Source organism: Myotis brandtii, unplaced genomic scaffold, assembly GCF_000412655.1.
Source record: "Myotis brandtii unplaced genomic scaffold, ASM41265v1 scaffold555, whole genome shotgun sequence".
NCBI lineage: Eukaryota > Metazoa > Chordata > Mammalia > Chiroptera > Vespertilionidae > Myotis > Myotis brandtii.
Genome location: NW_005370065.1, coordinates 1,083,761 through 1,104,677, shown reverse-complemented (window position 1 = coordinate 1,104,677; position 20,917 = coordinate 1,083,761). Strand labels below are relative to the sequence as shown.

Here is a 20,917-nt window from a genome sequence, read left to right as displayed (position 1 = left end):
GCGCTCTGGCCCGCGGCTGGATGCTGGCCAGGCTTTGGGGGGAGGGTCCAAATGGGAGGTCGGGGAAGTGTGAGTTAGGATGAGCGTTCTTGAGGGACCCAGGCTTGAGGTGTGGTGGTAGGAGGGCCAAGGACTGATTGGATCTCGTAAGGAGTCAGAAGCTGAGCGGGTTTGAAGGGTAGGGCGAGCCCTGGGCTGAGACGTCTAGATTGCAGCCCGCGTGGTGGCAGGGACCCCGGATGCCCTGCTGCTCGGGAGTGAATTGCCCAGGGTTACGTTCCAGGCACTCGGGATAGGGGATCGTTTCTTATAATGATTAATGACCGAAGGCGGCGGGGCATCTCCAGCGCTGGGGGCAGAGTGGGAGCTGGCATGTGCTGATGGTGCTGCTGCTGAGAGGAGGGAGGTAGACCCGCGTGAACCAGTGAAGCTGGGGGTTAGAAAGGGGGGAGGGGAAAGGGCACCTCAATCTACAGGTAAGAAAACAGGCCCCAAGAGGTCAGGTGGCTTTCCAACGTTAGCAAAATGGACTTAATGGAGCCTGCAACCTCAGGAGCCACGGGGCTCCACGTAATTGGAGTCTGAAGTTACCTTCTGCCCTAGCAGACTGTGGGGCTTCACTCGGTGTCTGGGGTGGAATGGGCCTAGAGATCAAGGTTGGGATTTATGATCTTATTTAGGACTTGGAAGCCCGTTGGTTGGATTATCAACCCTTCGGCCTAGGGTCTGGCATTACTCCCCTCCCCCACCCCGGCCCCAGGCTCTTGCTGCTAAATGAATGGGGTTCTGGGGACTGCTCTGTGCCCACTCTTCTCTTACTATACTCGCAAAGTCTTGGTAAACAGACCATCTTGTCTTACTCATACTTAGGACCCCGGTGGCACCCAGCACATTACTTGGTACTTGATGGGGATACTGGAAATGGAAGCATACAGGTTCATGTGGATGATGAGAAGGGACGTCTGGGAGATTCAGTTCATTCCTGGGATTTTGCTTTTTAGCTCCGGGTACTAGATCAAGAAGGACCACTTAACCTTTTTTTCTTATTAGCCAGAGCTGATTGATCCTTGGAACTCACTGTTGCCTAATCCACCTGTCCTTAATAACACTGCAGTCTCCTCTTTCCTGTTGCTACCACCCTCAGCTCTTAGGTAACCTGTCGTCTTAGAAGACTCTGCATATTTTTGCTGTGAGTATAAACAGGGTAGTTCAAAGGCATTGGTTATTATTTTTTCTTAGTTCATATTGAAGTTAATAATTTCAGTAGTGGTGAAATGGATATCCCAGCCCAGTGCTGGGACAATGGCTTTATAGTCTAGCAAACTTTGTAACTTCCAAACCTCAGTGTTCTCACATGAAAAGTAGGTCCCCTACCTTATACTACCTTACTCATTTAGATAGAGCAGTGCCCATGTAGACCAAAACGAGGATCTTGGGAAGATAATGTTATATGTGTGTGTAGAGCACCTGTAGGTACCTAGATGATAACCTGGCACATAGTAGGTGTTCAATAGTTATTGACTCCCTCATCTTAGTAACGTATCTCCCCACCCTCCCAACTCAGATGTATTTCAGTATAAAGGATGATGTAGTCAGAAAGAGCTGAAGAAAATTATGAGCTGATATATAAGGGTGCAGATATGTGGGTGTTGGTCAGAGGCTTTGTGGAAGTAGAGCAAGCATGCTTGAAGTAGAGAGATGTAATTAGAGCTGGGACTTGAAGGAAGGGTAAGATTTACATGAGTTACCCTATACAGCTTTTCATAATTGGAACAATAGGTGGTTGTAGTTTTATGGAATAAAAAAAAAGTGTTCATAAATCAGAGGTTGCAAAGTGGCAGCCTACAGCAGCATTTAGCCTGCAGGTGCTCCCTAACTTTATTATGAAGTTTGAATACACAAAAGAAGACAGGATGGTATAATGAGCCCCCATACACCCATTATCCAGCCTTAATCACCATAAGCTGGGGGCCATTCCTTCCCCGTTTACTCTCCCTTTTCAGATTATTTTAAAGCAGCACCCAGACATTATATCATTTCATTTGCAAATATTTCAGTGTGTATCTCTAAAAGATAAATTATTTTTTGTAAACAAGCACAATATCCCCTTAAAATATTAACAATTTTTATTAGTAGTCAATGTTCACATTTCCCTTTGTCTCACAAATGTGATCATTGTAAGTCTTAATTTACAGCTTTCCTCCTAGCTTTGTTTGTTTGTTGCAGGTTAGTTTTGTTGTTGTTTTTTGCAGTTTTTTTGTGGGAGAAACTGAGTTGTTTGTCCTGGGAGTGTCCCTTTTTCTGGGAATTTTTTATTGTATCTCCATGGCATATTTAACATCTCCCCCTTTCCTCTCTATTTCCTGTGAATTGGGTGTTTAATCATACACTTAACAAATCTGAGTTCAGTTTGGTAGCCCACCTACATCACAGGTGGTGCTGTGCTGTGCATTAGGAGGCACATCAGGTCTACTTGTCTCTGATGATGCCAGTTCCAGAATTCATCATGGGTGGCAAAATGGTGGTGTTCTAATTATATCATTCTCTTTTTGTTTATTAACTGAAATGCTTCTATAAAGAGAAACTTCCCACCTGCTATTTGGTATGGTTTGTGTAGAAAAGGCAGAATAAATGCTTGCTTTGTTCCTTTTTTAATTAATTTTATTTATTGATTTTAGAAGGAGAGGAAAGGAGAAAGAGAAACAGAGACAGGGAAACATCGATTTGTTGTTCCACTTATTTATGCATTAATTGGTTGCTTCTTATATGTGCCCTGATCAGAGATCAAACCTGCAACCTAGGCATATCAGGACAGTGCTCTAACCAATGGAGCTATCAGCCACGGCTCTGATTTGTTTATTTGTCAACTTTCAAAATAATAAGTTGAGCCCTGGCCGGTGTGGCTCAGTTGGTTAGAACATCATCATTCTGTATGCCAGAAGGTGGCAGGTTCGATTCCTGGTCAGGGCACATACCCAGGTTGCAGGTTCAATCCCTGGTCTGGAGCGTGCAAGGAGGTGGCCAGTTGATGTTTCTCTCTCACATTGATGTCTGTCTGTGTGTGTGTCCTCTCTGAAATCAATTTAAAAATATATTTAAAATAAATAAATAAATAAATAAATAAATAAAATGAATTGACCACACAGAGTTTTCAGTTGTGAAATTTCAGTTAATATCCAGAGCTCTAGTTTCTCTTGAGAAGTCAGATCTGGGGGCTCTGGGCCTCCAATCCGGCCTGGCATGCAGTTGAATGGTGAGGCCGCTTTGGGTGGCTCATGTGCTCTGCAGAGTCCTCTGCCCTGCTTGCTTACATTTGCCCCACTTCATTCACTTGCATTGCCTGCCTGGCCTCTATTGGTAAATGTTTGCAGTTTTTGATGTAAAATCTTTAACCTAGGTTTGTGCCTAGTACCTACTCAGTAATGTTTGTTTTCTTCCCACTAGTACATCTTTTTATACCTGCATAACTCATTCAATGTTTTTTATGTTGGTGTGACTGAAATTAAATGTTTCCTATTAAAACTCTTTTTAAAAAATATGTTTTTAAAATTGATTTTAGAGAGAGAGAGGAAGGGGGAGGTGTATATAGAGAGAAACATCAATGATTGGCTGCCTCTTGTACACCCTCCACTGGGGATGGAGCCTGCAACCGCAACTGGGGCAAGTGCCCTTCCAGTTCATGGGTCGGTGCTCAACCATTGAGCAACACTGGCCAGGAACTGCCTACTTTTTCATCAACATAATGATGTTTAAAACATCTAGAATACGTGGGTTATTTTATTTAAATGACCTTACTTCCCTGTGTTCCTTTTGTGGTTGGATGTTCCTACGGTGTGGCCAACACATAGATGTGTTTTGTGTTTTCTTTGCCAGCCCCTCCTCACATTCTTTTCCATGTGTCCAATCTATACCAAATGAAGGCCAGGCACGCTTAAGCAATTAGTTATCATCTTGCAAGTCAGGCTGTCAGTTATGTCCGTGCAGTGATACTCATGTCCCCTTTTACAGTTAGAGAAACTGAAGTTCAAAGGGCTTGTCCTCCATGTGACATAGCAAATAGTTGGCAGATCTTGTACCTGCATGACTCAAGCTCTCTCTGCTGCTATCTGCTGCCCTGGGTTAGATTTTTCTCCTGCCCTATGCATGTTTTGTTGGATAAGTCTCGTGCTGAAGATGGAGAGAGCAGCCCTTGCCCTGGAGGAGGGGGTGTAATATACAAAATAGTCACCCTTTGCTCGATTATGTAAGACTCCCGGCCAAAGACTTTACATGTGTTCTATTATTTAAACCCACAACCCAAGAGGTAGGTCCTGTTATCCATGCCTTTTTACTGGTAAACTGAAGCCCAGAGGCTGTATCCTCCCCCAAGATGCTCATAAAGTAGCGAGGGCAGGATTTGAACTCTGATTCTTGAGCAGCAGAGTCACCACCTTACATTGTCACTATTAGTCAAGGTATCGGGCCAGAAGTGAACATTCATGCAAACAGTACATGCTAGTGCAAAGTCCCATGTGGGAAGGGGCAGGTGAGTGACTAGGTTAGTTCAGGATTAGATCAAGAACTAGAATTTGTTGACAGTCTTCTGTTCTTCCTCCTACCCACCCAGTGATTTTGGTAATAATATCCCCAATTTATAGACAAGGAAACAGCCTCAAAGAATCTCTGGCCTAAGGTTACATGGTAAGTTAAGAGGTAGAGCTGAAATTCAAACACAGGTTTCTATGCTTTTTAAAAACTTTTTTTATTGAAGTATTATCTAGAGAGACAGGTGCAAATGTCATAAGCAAGCAGCTTGATGAAATTTCACCGTGTGAATGAATGTACTTGTGTAGCTTACACCCATAGGCAAAAAACCAACATTGCCAGGTCTGTGATGTCCTCCTGTGCTCTCTTCCAGACACACACACTTTCCCAAGGACAGCCAGTAAGGCTCTGGGTTGTGATTTAACAAGGCCATGTAGCAGCGATTTTCGACTGGTATACCGCAGGAATTTTTAAAACATGCAATGCCCGACTAGTCAGGCACTGACCTCTTTTCCCCTAGATTGTCATATTTTAAAAATGACAGCCAACACAAGAGCCATCTGGTGTGAATGAATCAAATGTCAGTTGGGCAAAAAATATATCTTTTAGTATACTGCAGAATTTTAGTAATTTTATGTGTGCCACAAGATGAAAAAGGTTGAAAATCACTGCCATATAGCATCATGGTTACGAGCTAGGGCTCAACAGTCTTGAGGCCTGTTGCTAACTATTATTACTAGCTACGTGATCTTGGGCAACTTAGCCTCTGAATTTCATTTGTAAAATGCAGATAAAAATAATTCCTACCTCATGGATTTGTCATGTATTGTGGATACTAAATACCATAAACCAACACATGGAAAAATTGCTTGGCATGTTGTAAACACTCAAAGTTTGCTGATGTTAAGACTTCTTGGAGGAAGAAGGGATAATTGGGTGGGAGAGATAAGCTCAGAATTTGACTACAGGGAAGGATAGAGGTTAGACCAGTAGGGGGAAGGGAAAGGGTATTCCTGCATAGAGAGGAGCTTTGAGCTAATGTCCATGGAGAGACTTATTTTATGTCTGAGAATTATACAGAGAGCAGCTGTTTGCAGCGGTGCAGGGAATACAGAATGGGATTTGTGGGGATAAATTTGAAGAACTTGGGGGGTTTAGAAAGTTGATTGTGGAGGACGCTGAGTGCTAGGCTAAGATATATGGACTTCCCCATTGCACTGGGGAGACGTTGAAGCCTCCTGAATGTGTGTGTTGGGGGTAGAGGAATGGGGTGGCGTAACATTTCCAACAGTGTCTTAGGAGATGATTCTAGCTACATATGCAGGAACCTTAGAGATGGGAGCCGGAAAAACTGGAGTCAGAAAGATGTCACAAGTAAGTTTGAGATTAAATCAAATCTGAACAACTGTTAGCTTCCCTTTATTTCCCTAAATGCCAGGCACTGTGCTGGATGCTTTTGCATATATAATCTCATTAAATCCCCACAACAGCTCTGCAGATGGATATGGTTGTCTGTATCTAGGGATGAAGAAACTGAGGCTTTAAGAAGGCTGCATTACTTGTTCAAGGGGATACAGTGAGTAAACTGTAAATCTGGTGCCCACCCAAGATCTGTCCCACTATAAAGCCCAGTCTTGCCCCCACGCCCCCAGGGCTTCACAGACTGTGTGCATCAGCATCCCAACACACTCAGTCATAAACTTTAAGGGTGGGCCTGGCTTTGTATTTTTAGCAAGTGCCCCAGATGATTGTGAAGCTTGAGAGCACTAAAGCTACTGTTCTGCCTCCCTATTGGTTTTAGCCATTGTTACCCACGCCCCCCTCCCAAAGTCCATCCCCTTCCCCACAGGGTTCTCATAGAGGTGATGGGCCTATTTCTCAGACTCAGCAATGGTCCATGGGTTCAATTCCCGGTCAGGGCACATGCCCAGGTTGTAGACTCAGTCCCCAGAGGGGTGTGCAGGAAACAGCCAATCACTGCTTCTCTCTCATCATTGATGTTTCTATCTCTCTCCCTCTCCCTTTCTCTCTGAAATCAATAAAAATATATTTTTAAAAATACAGGTTCTCAGGCCCCACATTAAAAAATCAGAATCTGCATTTTAGAAGCACCCTCCCTCCATGGCCCCCCTTGTGATTTGGAGTAGCATGACTCTAAAGCAGCGGTTCTCAACCTGTGGGTCGCGACCCCTTTGGCGGTCGAACGACCCTTTCACAGGGGTCGCCTGAGACCATCCTGCATATCAGATATTTACATTACGATTCATAACAGTAGCAACATTACAGTTATGAAGTAGCAATGAAAATAATTTTATGGTTGGGTCACATGAGGAACTGTATTTAAAGGGCCAGAAGGTTGAGAACCACTGCTCTAAAGTGAAAGCTTGAAGTGTGAGGGGAATATGGTAAAGTTATTTCATCAAGCTTCTTCTGTAGTTTGCAAGTAAAGAGTAATACAAAGAAGAGCCCTGGCCAGTGTAGCTCAGTTGTTGTGCATCATCCTGTGCACTGAAAGGTTGCCAGTTCGATTCCCAGTGAGGGCACATGTCCGGTTATGGGCTCAATCCCTGGTAGGGGATGTGCAGGAGGCAGCTGATTGATATTCTGCTCTCATATCAATGTTTCTCTATCTCTCCTTCTCCCTTCTCCTCCCTCTAAAAAGCAATAAAAATATGTTTTTTTAAAAAGAGTAATGCAAAAAAAAAAAAGACATGAAAGGAGGTCTCTTGTTTACTGAATGCCAACTGTGTGTCTGATGTTTTGGGTACCTTATTTCATTTTATCCTCACAACAGCTCTAAGAAGTAGATGTTATCCATAATCCCATTTGACTGATGAGGAAACTGAGATTCTAAGAAGTTAAGTAACTAGCCCAAGGTCACACAGATATTGAGTGCTTTAGCCAGGATTCAGGTGCAAATCTGTCTGACTCCAAAGTCCGAGCTCTTTGCATCCCATCACCCTGACTCCCTTGCAGCAGCAGGGAATAAAGAGTTAGTCTGCAATGACATGTCTTCCCTGTTAGAGCATTCTTCCCTGTAGCTGTAGAATCCAGTCACCTGGAGCAGCCCAGAAGAGTCCTGTAGTTTGGGGGTGGGGGAGTGAAGGGGTGGATACAAATAACAGTTAGGTTTTGTGCTGCTAACAGCACTTTTCTGGTGTTTTCGTCAGCCTTTCCCCTTGAACAAGCCTGACCTTCACATTTTTCACCCAAGTTAATTTCAACAACCAAAGAGAAGATTGGCAGACAAGCACAGTTCTCTGGGTATGTGGCCACTGGGCCAGTCTGGAAGACCAGAAGGTAGCGGGTCCTGACCTTCATTCTTTTTCCAGAGCTTTTAACAACTCACTTCGGTTCTGTTTTGCTATGAAGTTATTTCTTTGCTTGAACTGAATCATTCCATGAATCACAAACCAGAATTTGCTGCATTGGGTCCCATCTATTAAGTTTTTATTATGTGCACCTACGAAAACTCCCAGTAACTGGTTTGAACAAGGATCCAAGCCTACTTTTTTAACAAAACAAGTGAGCCAGAAAGCTAATTATTAAGCTCCTTGAATTGATGCTATTCCTCATGAGTTCTGCAGTTTTTTTGTTTGTTTTGTTCACAACCAATGTTGAACCGTCCAGGGTCTCCTCTTGTTCTGGTCTTCAATCTGACGTGTAGTCCACCAAACTATGAGCTCACAGAGGACAGAATCTCTGTCTCCTATTCATCTGTTTCCCTGGCTCCCAGGAGGGTTCTTGGAAGAGACATCAATATGATGAATGGGTAAATTCATTTCTGTAAAAATGAATATGGGCTTAGGTCAGGGGTTACAGTCATGGCTAATGTTCACTGAGCACTTACTATGAGCCTGGCCTTGCATATGCTGAAATATGTATAATCTCATCAACCCAGTGGTGTGGGTACTATTACCATCTCCAGTTTACTTAGAGGAAATTTGAAGCATAGAAAGGTGATATAATTTCTCTCAAGTAACATATCTGTCTAGTCATTGGCAGGCCTGAAGTCTGAAACCCAGGTCATTTGACTCTCAAGCCCATGCTCTTAGCTAAAGGGCCTTACTGCCTCCTAAAACTAACAAGTGCTTACTGTTTTTCAATGCTCTTTGTATATATTTCATCTGATCCTCACAGCTACCTTCCTTGATGGAGCCTTTTTGCCTTCATTTTAAACAGATGAGGAAATTGAGCCTCTGGGAGGTTAAGTGATTTGGCCAAGATAATGCAGCTACCTACAGGATAGTGCCAGGGACGGGGAAGACTGTCTGCCTGGGGGGAACCTGTGTTCTTCACCTTGCCCCGGCTGCCTCTAGGGCCAGTGGCCACAGCACTTGACAATCACACATTCAATCCTTTGGCAAATATTCATTCAACACATTACATGCCAGGCATTGTGCTTTATATACATGAACCCAAACTTCACAGTAACCGTGTGAAGTATTGATACTACTTTTTTTATTCTTCCCATTTGTAATGGGGAAACTGAGGCTGATCTGTCACTAATGTATCTAGCAGAAGGAGTGAAAATAGCTAATATTTGTGACAGCTTCTTGTGTGCTAGGTGCACTGCTTTAAGTGCTTTACATGTATTATATCATGTCATTATATGTTAGACTATGCTACAGGTACTTTTATCTCTGTTACAGGTAAGGAAATTGGCATTTGCCAAAATTCACACAGCCAATAAGTTCCAGGGTCAGGTTCATACCCAGGAAGTCTGACTCTAGGGCCTGCAGTGGTAACTGGATTTTGGTTTTTGTTTTCCCCTCCACAGGCACCCAAATTGGCCAAAAACTTCTGTGTCTGCCATCTGGCAACTGGGGACATGCTGAGGGCCATGGTGGCTTCTGGCTCAGAGCTGGGGAAAAAGCTGAAGGCAACTATGGATGCCGGGAAGCTGGTAGGTGTGGTGGTACCAGTGAACGTTGATATTCCCCAGAGTCTAGATCTGCACTGCCTCCTGTGGTAGCCACCAGTCCCAGGGAGCTATTTAAATTCAATTTCACGTAAAAGCCAGTTCCCCAGTCTCACTTGCCACATGTCATGCATTTGCTCGCCAGCACAGATACAGGATGTTTCCATCGCTAGAAAGTTCTGTTGGACAGCCCTGTGCTCCAGGGCGTTTGAACAAACTGGCACATCATAGGAACTTTTAGAGCAGCAGGTTACTTGGTTTGTTCTGAATTTGTGGCACTTATTTTATTCACAGTATTCTGGAGGCTCCTCTGTGCTGATGCAATGTGTAATATACCCAATTTTTAGGGCCAAAAATGAAACTGTCATCACTAGGCCAGAACTCAAGGATGTGTTAAAGAAAGGAGTTAGGAGCCACAGGGTGGTTTTAATCTACTTTTGTAACTGTTCTGTGTTACTATCAGAGGAATTGCTTTTGACAGATGTAATCCTTCCTGTTTGAGAGATATAGTAGTATTTTCTCTTGTTTCTAGTCCAGTTAATCTGATTGGACAAATACAATCTGATATTTACTAAATCTTTGATTAGTGCCAGAGCTTAATTGTAACAGTTATTCTGGGACATGGCTTCTGCAAATCACCTTTAGAAGTCATATTTTGCTTGGTCCTCTGGCCTTTTTATATCTTATTTAACATGGAAGGGAAGGTGCTGGACTTTGCCTCCATTCCCAAATTAATACTTCCTGTCAGGCTTTGAGATTCAGTGCCGGTATGGAATGGTACCCCTGACCACCTGTCCATTTGCCCGTTTGCTTCCAGCTTTCCTTTCATGTCAGTGAGGCCCTGTCAAGCTAGAAAGCTAGCTATTCTGGACTTTGGGTCTTGGCAGAAGGTCCTGTACTGAGAAAAAGTTGGGATGTGGCAATGAGATTACTTATCTCCAACCTTCACTTCGTTGCAAAGCTTACACTTTGTCCCCAAGTTCACAGCTGGTCCTGGGAGATAAGAGCATTAGCTACCAAGATGGGCAGCCGTCACTGTAATACTAGCAGGGAACCTTTTCTCTGAAGGCCCAGGAGGAAAACCAGTCTTTGAAAGCTGGGAGGGGACCTCATTGGGGTTTTCACAAAGGCTCAAAGGTGTGTTGGGCTGGCTCCTCAGCTCCTTGGTGCCAACCCAATCTTGTCAATCATTGAACTTCTCTGTTGTGTCATGTCCAGGGTGGCCCGGGTCACTTTACTGTGAGCCTAATCAAGATTGGGAAACAGGAAAGTTGGAGCCTTTCTGCATTCCGGTCAACCCCCACCATCTCCTGCAGTCGTCAGGTTATATAGACACAAACTTGTGACCCTGCAATTGGGTTAATGTCACCTAGTTCAGTGGTTGCCAACCTTTCGGACCTCATGGACCACTAGTGGTCCACGGACCACCGGTTGGCGACCACTGACCTAGTTTATGGATTTAAACCCAAGGCTATTTTGTCCTTGACTTCCAGGTGAGTGATGAAATGGTCGTGGAACTCATTGAGAAGAATTTGGACACCCCTCCATGCAAAAATGGTTTTCTTCTAGACGGCTTCCCCCGGACTGTGAGGCAGGCAGAAATGGTGAGTGGGTTTGTTTTGTATCATCACTGCATGATAATGAACTCTGGCCCTTAATCTCTTAATTCCTTTGAGGGAAATGGGTCTGATCAAGCTCCGGTAGCTTAGGTGGGACACACACTCTTTTACAGCTTGACGACCTCATGGAGAAGAGGAAAGAGAAGCTTGATTCTGTGATTGAATTCCGCATCCCAGACTCCCTGCTGATCCGGAGAATTACAGGAAGGTATTTGTCCCTAGAAGGTCCCTTCTTTTCATGCTTCTTCAGAGATTAGTCAGACCATGGGAACTGCTCTTGCGTAATCCCAGTCATGAAGCTTAATGCCATTTCTACACGGATTGATTTTATTTGGTGATATCTGCTGAGGTGGTGATGGAATGGGATGTGGAAAGAAGAGTAAGGGATTTGAAGTTAGACAGCATCTCAGTCCTGTCACCCTTTTACTCTGATTCTAGGCAAGTGACTTAACCTCTCTGAGGCTGTTTCTTCATATTTAGAGTGGGGTTAATAATATCTGTTTGAGGAACTACTGTGCATGTTATCTATATATATAAAAGCCTAATATGCAAAGTGTCCTCTCGGGAGTTTGACCAACCGAGAGTTCGATCAATCGCTATGACGTCCACTGACCACCAGGGGGCAGTGTGGAACAAAGGGAGGCCGCAGCTGGCAGCCACTAAGCACCCTACCTGTGCATGAAATTCGTGCACTGGGCCTCTAGTGTAACATATAAAGTGAATGATTCAGAGCCTTGCTTATAGTAGGTGCTTAAGAAGTGCTAAATTCTTTCCATGTGTACCTCCGTTTTAATGCTTTTAAAAGTCTGATTTCAGTTAGAATTGCCATACCTTGCTGTAGGGTTTTTATTAATTATACAAGTAATATGACCATCTACACAAAGTTTAGAAAATGAAGGGAAATTTTGCTCATCATACAGCCACTATAGCCAAAACCACTGTTATTTTGTGTTTGTGCATGTTTTGTTTTAAAGTGCTTGTTTCTCTATCGTAGTCAACATTGAACACAAATGCACTGCATCCAAGCGAGTTGGTTCTGAAAGATCGCAGGCAGTTTCCTCTGTCCTGTTTTCCTAATCACTGCCATCTGCTTTGTGTCTCCCAGAAATATGTTGAAAGCTCTCAGCCACTAATAGATCCTCCCACCCCTTTTTTATTGTGGGCTTTAGCTTTTATATTCCGTGGCCATTTTAATGGAATCTCAGGAAGGTGGTCAGCATACGTCATGGAACCAGACATCCATGACCATTATTTTTATTTGCTGTATGATTTTTCACAGATGAACCATCATTTCCTTAATCGTTTCCTTATTGTTGTACATTTGTGTTTCTTCCAGTTGTTCACTTTTAAGTTGATGCTGTGATCATCATAATACATGTAAATTCTTGCATTTAATTAAGGGGAAACTGTTTTCTTATTGTAAATTTTATTACTCTGATTTCCTAATGAGGTTGAACATTGTTTCCATGTGTCTGCAGTCCAAATCTTCAAGGAGAGAGGCAGGCATGTAAACAGACAGCAGAGTGCATGATACAGGTGGTTTCCTGTAAGGTTATATTAGACACAGTGGGATCATCTTACGTTAATTTTCTTTTCAAGCGTCCAGGTTTCATGTTCCTAGCTCTTCCATGGGCTCCTTCAGTACAGGAACTTTTCTTTCTTTGAATCCCCACTGGCACAGGGTAGACAAAGTTGATGTAGTGGTAGGGTTGATAAGATGGGACATACCAGGCCTGGGGTCCCTCGTATGCAAAGCAAATGTTAATAGTAATAGGTGACATTGGGGACCTTTAATTCGTTCGGGCCAGCTTCTTGAGTGCCTGCTTTGTGCTCAGCACAGTACTAGACTCTGGGGCAGGGAGCAGGAGAGGGTATAGAACAGTGGTTCTCAACCTTCCTAATGCCGCGACCCTTTAATACAGTTCCTCATGTTGTGGTGACCCCCAATTTCATTGTTACAAGTTGAACATAATTAAAGCATAGTGATTAATCACAAAAACAATGTGTAATTATATATGTGTTTTCCGATGGTCTTAGGCGACCCCTGTGAAAGGGTCGTTTGACCCCCAAAGGGGTCTCGACCCACAGGTTGAGAACCGCTGGTATAGAGGAACAACAACATGCCCATCTTTGACCTCAGAGTTTACAAACCATACCTGAAACCTGAGCTGTTAGTGTAGTAGGAAGTCCAAGAAGAGAGTTTGGGAGGAAGGAGAGAAGGCTGCCTAGGAGAGGTGTATGTCAAACTTGACCTTCCTAGATAAAGAGAATTTTGTTGGCTTTCCCAAAGGGAGTAGATGCCAGAATGAGTATGGGTTGGGGGAGGGACTCTAGCTGGGGTTGGTGGCAAGGGTCTGTGCAGAGTTGGAGGAATGGCCTGGGGGGCTGGGCAGTAGAATGAGTGCTGTTGGGAAGGGAGGGTGGGAGCTAGACTGGGGAAGGTCTGCCAAGGACATGACAGAGTCAGGAGTCGTGGCCCGTTCTTAAGCCACTAGGTATTGTGGCAAAGACAACATTCTAAGAACATTAGCTTGGTCCTGGCATACAGGCTAAATGGGGAAAGAAGAAACAGACAAGGACTCCACCTAGCAGCCTGACTGGCCCACATGTGAAGTGGTGGAGGCTTTTAACTGGGCTTGGCTGGTTGGGGACAGAGATGCTGAAGAACAAACTACAGGGTTGTTGTAGAGGACGAAACAGAGAAGACTCAGTCTCTCAATTTGGAAGTGAGTGGTTTGGTGTGACTCCTCCCTTGCAGTGGAGGAAATGGGCAGCCAGACTGTTGTTTCCAAGTTCCCTCTGCACATCAGTGACAGAGCTGGCACCAGAGCCTGCTTTCTGCCTCCTGGAATTAAAAGTCAGGACCTAGTACAGTGATGGCGAACCTTTTGAGCTCGGCGTGTCAGCATTTTGAAAAACCCTAACTTAACTCTGGTGCCGTGTCACATATAGGAATTTTTTGATATTTGCAACCATAGTAAAACAAAGACTTATATTTTTGGTATTTATTTTATATATTTAAATGCCATTTAACAAAGAAAAATCAACCAAAAAAATGAGTTTGCGTGTCACCTCTGACACGCGTGTCATAGGTTTGCCATCACTGACCTAGTAGTTATTTCTTGAATAAGTATGGTTGGTAGTTTGGGGTTTTAACCTATTCAGTGTTGGCTCTCTAGTATCCTAATTATCCTACCAGCTGGTTCTCTGGTATAATTAGCCTAATGTTTCCTACCGTCCCATTCTGTGGATGAGAATACAGGTGTCTGAAGTGCCGCACTCAAGGTCCCAGTGACTGCAGATTCCCAGCCCCAACCCCTCCACATCTTCACCTCCCCCTCGAGGCCAGGCTCTGTGACTCATAGAGCTGTTTTAGTCGGAACTTAAGACCAATTCCGTTTTGAGAACTTGGAGATTGGGCTTTCTCTTTTTCCTTTTAAGGAATGAGCCTTGCATTCCTCTTTAAATGATGTTTGTGAGTGGGGAAGGAGCACTATTGTTGTAACTGGAAGGCTGAGGGAATGTGGGAGTGAGCAAGAGATGTAGAGAAGTGGACAGGAGAGAGTCGTGTTTATTGCCAGCTGGCTGCTCTGTGCCCTGTGCTCTGCAGGAAGTGAAGAAATAGGGTCCACATCTCACACCACCCCATTCCCAAAGGGAAAGCAAGATAAGCGGATCGGCCTGCACTCTCCCTCCCCTGGGTCTACCACAGCTGAAATACAGGAGGGCCCATTCTCACCTTACATGCTTGCAGTCACCGGCCCACTCAGTGTAGCTAATTTGCTCTGCCATCACCTCTCCCCAGTGCTATAAATGAACCATCTTACGCTATAAATGGACCACTTGACCCCCCAAAAAATGCGGTTATTGAAACACAACATCATATTTTACACAGTTGCAGCTCTGAAGTCTAACACGGACTTTTCCTACATGATGAGCTGAGATATTGATCCCTTCGGCCATCAGAGCAGCAGGCAGGCCTGGGGAGGCCATACGTCCCCCGGAGGAGCAAGCACCTCGAGTACTGTATTTCTGTGCGTGCCAAGAGCTGAAAAATGTTGGGACATACTGGTCTAATAGACCTTGAGGAGAGCCGCTATCAATTAAATAGGCAGCCATAACCGGTTTGGCTCAGTGGATAGAGCGTTGGCCTGCAGACTCAAGGGTCCCAGGTTCGATTCCGGTCAAGGGCATGTACCTTGGTTGCGGGCACATCCCCAGTAGGGAGTGTGCAGGAGGCAGCTCATCAATGTTTCTCTCTCATCGATGTTTCTGGCTCTCTATCCTTCTCCCTTCTTCTCTGTAAAAATCAATAAAATATATTTTTTTTAAAAAATTAAATAGGCAGACCTTGGTTGTCACGGACTTGGGAAACCACATGAGCTTGAGCAAGTGGACCCTGGCTGCTGAGCCGTGTTTGGCCTGCCTCCTTCCCTTCTTAGGTTTCTGGGCTCCTGTGGCGTGGCCTCACCCAGTCAGGAACACAGGCATGTTGCCTAAGGGGGCACAGCACAGATGCAGCTCCAGTGCCAAACAAGTGCTTCTTCTTGGGCTCCTAATTCCATGGTTTATTCCATGGCTTGTTTAGTGAGTCGTTTTTCCCAGCACCTTGAGTATTGCCCTTCAGTGGATGGGCTCTCTTTTATCTACGCGATCCCAAACGGTGCTGCTTCGTGTGGTGGTGTGTGCATCCATGCACATATTTTCCCAGTAGCACCTTTCTGGATTTATAACCAAACTAGGTTAGGAAATAAGGTTGGTTTCTCTGTCCTCTGTCCCCCGTAGCATTTTACACAAATTTCTGTTAAGGGATTGTCTGGCTTATTGTGGTTATTTATTTCCACATTTGCCTCCCGCACTGAATTAAGCACTGCTTGTGAGCAGGAAACTTGACTGGTTGCTCTGTAGCCCCTGGATTCAGCTTAAGGCCTGAATGGGACTAGGCACTTAGTAACAGTTGAATAAACGGGTGAATGGAATGAATGGCTGTGTGAGACCAGCACCAGAGTTCCTCTTTCAAGTTCTGAATTAGGTGGTTATACCAGCTCTTCAGCCAGACACTCATTTTAATGTTGGGTCAGAATAGAAAACACCCACTCAGGCATAAGCCCAGTATCTTCTTAAGCAAGAGTTGCCTCTAGCCGCATTCTCTGCTGGGTTAAGGTCCTGCACCCAGCTTCCCTGACTCTGCTCATCATCTTGAAGACCCCTGCGGTTCGGGATACTTTCAGGCCACCTGACTTGTGTTCCTTTGCTGTCTTTCAGGCTGATTCACCCCCTGAGTGGCCGTTCCTACCACGAGGAGTTCAACCCCCCAAAGGAGCCCATGAAAGATGACGTATGTAGACTCAGGACAGGAAATTTCCTTTTCTTTCCCTCCCCTTTCTTTCTTTGCTTTTTTTTTTTCTTTCTTTGTTTTTTCCATCTCCCCTCTGTGTCTACCAGTATTACTAACTTAACCATGAGAAATATTAGTCACGTAAACCACATGGGCTGTGGTTCATCTATGCAGCGTCTCTCCAGCTGGTTTATTTCTCGACCTGGAGGTGGCTACCAGTGCCAGCTGTTTCCCAGTGCCCAGTTTGTACCTGCCTTTTGTCCAAAACAGCACCTTTCAGACACCACGGTAACCTAAATGGCCAATTAATTGGAGGGGCTGCTTGGAAGCCCAGAATCAGAGCCAGGGTGGAGAGGATAGTACTGGACAGAAGTTTGTTGACCTTCAGAAGAATGTCCTCTCTCTAGTGATTCTCCTGTGCCCTGCAGATTCAGAATATTTTGGCTAGACTGTCACATTCTTATGACAGTCTTTAATTGCTTGCAGGTGTAAAAGGGAGGGCCTCATACATATTCACTGTGTCATTTGCCATAAGTAGTCCATTTTGTATGTTTTAGAGCATGCAAGCAGTAGTAAGAATTTCTTGTATTAACCTTTGTCTGTAAGACAAGTTCATTAGCTCATACAGATTTCAATGCCATCATGTGTTAATTTTGTCACATTTCACAGAGTAGTAGTTCTACCATTCAGAGTTCTTTTGCACTTCACTTATTACTTTCAGATTGTTGATGGCTGACACCCTAGTAAAAACAGAAAGTACTTAGACAAATAAGATTATAATTGCTAATGCATCCCTGATTTTGATATGGTCTAGATCAGGGGTCCTCAAACTACAGCCCGCGGGCCACATGCAAATACAAATATTGTATTTGTTCCCGTTTTGTTTTTTTACTTCAAAATAAGATATGTGCAGTGTGCATAGGAATTTGTTCGTAGTTTTTTTTTAAGCTATAGTCCGGCCCTCCAACGGTCTGCGGGACAGTGAACTGGCCCCCTGTTTAAAAAGTTTGAGGATCCTTGGTCTAGATTGTCTGTTTTTCCCTCCGATGGACTTTGGGATCAGACAGCACCCCAAGTCTGCATCTGGCTAACAGTCCCGGCCTTCCATTGTCCTCTTCCTGTTCTCAGATCACTGGGGAACCATTGATCCGAAGATCAGATGATAATGAGAAGGCCTTGAAAATCCGCCTGGAGGGCTACCACACGCAGACTACCCCGCTAGTGGAATACTACAGGAAACGGGGGATCCACGCTGCCATCGACGCCTCCCAGACCCCTGATGTCGTGTTTGCGAGCATTCTAGCAGCCTTCTCCAAAGCCACATGTAAAGACTTGGTTATGTTTATCTAATGTTGGGTCTATAAAGGAATTTCTTTCTTCTTCCTATCCATGTTGAGGGAGAGGGTGGGAATGGCAGACCAGGCAGAAGGAAGGTTCCTCAAGCCAGCTAGAATATCATTTGATGAATTGATTAAAAAAGCACTTGCTTGATGTATCTTTGGTGTATGTGCAACTCTCATCTCATCTGTATGTGTGTGTTGGTACAGGTATGTGTACACTCTCCTACTTTCTAAGTTATAGGTGAGGTGGCTTTCTCAGCTGTTTGCTTCTTTAGACATACTCTTAATTTGATTTCTTGACTAAAACAAATTAACTCAGATATCTGCCAGGTACCAATTCCCTGATATTTATTCCATCTCCAACAGCTGATTAGAAGTCCAACGTCAAGTGTAGTCAGGCAGGGCCCAAGTTCCTGGTGGCAGATTGTTTGCAGGGAATTCCACCTCTCTCCTAGCCCCGTGGTCGGCAAACTGCGGCTCGCGAGCCACATGCGGCTCTTTGGCTCCTTGAGTGTGGCTCTTCCTAAGCCTTAGGAGTACCCTAATTAAGTTAATAACAATGTACCTACCTATATAGTTTAAGTTTAAAAAATTTGGCTCTCAAAAGAAATTTCAATCGTTGTACTGTTGATATTTGGCTCTGTTGCCTAATGAGTTTGCCGACCACTGTCCTAGCCCATGGTGAAAAGCCTCATGAGTCCATGTATGGACAGGATTCATTGATTTCCCCCCCCCCCCCCAAATGGAAGTCAAAAGGTACTTAAATTACAGATTACAGAAATTAGTGGAAGAGGGTGTCACCAGAGAAAGAGCCAGGCCAAGCTGGGATATTTTTGTGGTCTGCATCATGGTTCTATAAAGTAGGGATCATTTGGGAACTGTGCTTGAAAACCAAATGTGGCCAAAGAATTAAACCAGATGACAGGTCCTTTTAAATTCAGACTATCTTCTAAACACCCAGGCTAGGCATCTGAGAGCAGCCAGTCTGCTTCCTCAAAGTGGCTTTTATTTTTATTTTTAATTTTGCCTCTGTTTCCAAGGATGAACAAAACACTGATTTGGAGGTAGTCTATTCTTGGATTCATTTTGATTAGAATTTATTCAAACCCACTCACTCTCCAGGATATGAAACTTAGATCAGATGTATACCTTTTAAACTCAAACCCTCTCCCTTCCAGATCCAATCCTTCGCCCCTTACTTCATGATGATGGTGGCCACAGACTCCCCAAGAAAAGATCACCCAAAAATAAAATCACCTATGACAGTAACCAACTTTATGCCTAACCTCAGCTCCCCAACTGTAAAGCATTTCCTGGGTTCCATGCTGTGCCTTTTGGTCTCTGGTGCGATTCGTGGCAAATGGACAAATTAACAGACTGCTGTGAGGGACCATGAAAGCAGCAGCCTCTGGGAAAACCATTAGAAAATCAGTGGCAGGTCCAGTAAATAATGCCTCCTGCCCTGGCATCATCTGCTGACTCAGTGCAGTGACTCTCAAGTGCCCAGTGCCCCCTACCTGAACTCTCCTGCTCTCTTGGGACTACCAGGGGGCTTGTCCTCTGCCTGGAAGCTGAGCTTGGGTACGTGGCTGTCTTGCTTCTCTCTCTGTCTGGTTCAAGTGAGTGTCTGCTGGCTCTGCTCTGCCTTGAGTCCCTGGCTGTAAACTAGCTCTGCCCAGTCTGGTGTGTGGTGTTTCTGGGAAGCACATGACTTCTGAGAATGGGCAAAGGAAAGGAGTGAAACCAAAACTGTCAGCTCTGTCTGCAGGGAGTGGGATCCTGGTCTGATTGAGGTGGCCTGGTGAATCTTGGAGTCTCCTCCACTCTGACTGGGGACAGTTGCAGGCACTTGGTCTCAAAGTTGAGGTCCTTGAATGTTTGCTAATTGAACGTGCATGATCCTTGCTTAAATATTTGTCATCCTTCCATATACATTTACCTGTGCGTACACGCACAACACGTGTGTGTGATATTTGGGCTGTGGGTATAAACTAGACGTGGGGAATGTGTATGCCTTTTGGGGGGTAGTTAGGATTCAATTTTTGCTTCATTTAATTTCAGAGCCTTAACCTCGGCAAGCATGAGAGCTTTCACCTGGCAAAGAAATGTCCGGTGTTTAATGCATTTGGTTGCTGGGACGTGCATGCCAGCCTTCTCTGATGTTTACTTAGTTTTTAAAAACCCATTTTGTTCTCTCTTGTTTTCCTCTCTATTTCAGCCTAGTAGCAGAAGGCCAGGCGAGACTGCACCACTGCTCATCACCCCGCGGCGTGATCCCTGTTTTTAGGTGCTGGGCAGAGGGGAGGGGTGGTCAGGGTAAGGATGGAGAATCAAGAGTGGTGAAGGGCTCACGAAAAACATTGGAAGGGCAGCAGTGTTGTAGTGAGGTGATTTCTTTCGCATATAGTAGGAGTCTTAAAGAGTATGAGTAATTAATTTTTTAAAGACTGATTGAAGGATATAAGTAGAAACAAGGAGGTGCAGTACTATTTCTAAGGAATCAATTTTTAATTTACTCTGGACTGGTAACAATATTTTTTAAAGCCAGTGCCCTGAGACCTCAACTTTTATCTCAGAACCTCATGGGTTGTCAGCCCAGGAATGCAGGAAATCAAACTGTTGTCCTCTCTGTCCTATAACCAGGGACAGGGAGGGTTTGACTACTGACGCTGGTTCCCCACACCCTGTGATCAAAAAATCATCTCCACATTTGAAAGAGATACAGGGTGTGCTCATGGGGGCAGTGGCTCAGCAAAACAAGTTTACAGGAGTCATGTGGTGCGGGGGCAGGCCGGTCTCACTCCCTTGCCGACTTATCACTGATTTACCAGTCCACCTGCTCTCATGGGTGAGTGCTCAGCAACCGCCCGATGTGTGCCACAACTCTACGCTCTTGCCTTCTTACATCCATGGTGTGTGAAGGGCCCTTCAAATAAATGAGCAAGTGTCCTAAGCAACATCATCCAAAGATTGTCCTTCCGGTCCTCACATCCTGTGACTGAGATCACTCGACAGCACTGTGATGTATTTTCAATGAGGTGCCTTTCTTAAAGACCAAATACTGCCTTTTTTGGCCCCTAAATCAATAAAGTATGTAAAAGTTTGCATCCACTGTTTCGCCTTTTTTTTCTTTTTTAGGGGATCTGGGCTAATAAAATGACATTGAATTCTGGAT

At 44.5% G+C, this 20,917-nt stretch overlaps 1 protein-coding gene across 1 annotated transcript in view; it reads left to right on the top strand.

The window, feature by feature from the left end:
• AK2 (adenylate kinase 2) overlaps positions 1–20,849 on the top strand; it is a 21,197-nt gene extending 348 nt beyond the window's left edge. Inside the window, exons 2-9 of the mRNA XM_014549492.1 lie at positions 215–257; positions 7,707–7,824; positions 9,305–9,430; positions 10,939–11,049; positions 11,178–11,272; positions 16,330–16,402; positions 17,531–17,726; positions 19,961–20,849. Of these exons, the coding sequence (XP_014404978.1) occupies positions 215–257; positions 7,707–7,824; positions 9,305–9,430; positions 10,939–11,049; positions 11,178–11,272; positions 16,330–16,402; positions 17,531–17,726; positions 19,961–19,965 (767 nt within the window). The 3' untranslated portion in view covers positions 19,966–20,849. The remainder of the gene's footprint in view (positions 1–214; positions 258–7,706; positions 7,825–9,304; positions 9,431–10,938; positions 11,050–11,177; positions 11,273–16,329; positions 16,403–17,530; positions 17,727–19,960) is intronic.
• The last annotated feature ends 68 nt before the right edge of the window (positions 20,850–20,917 follow it).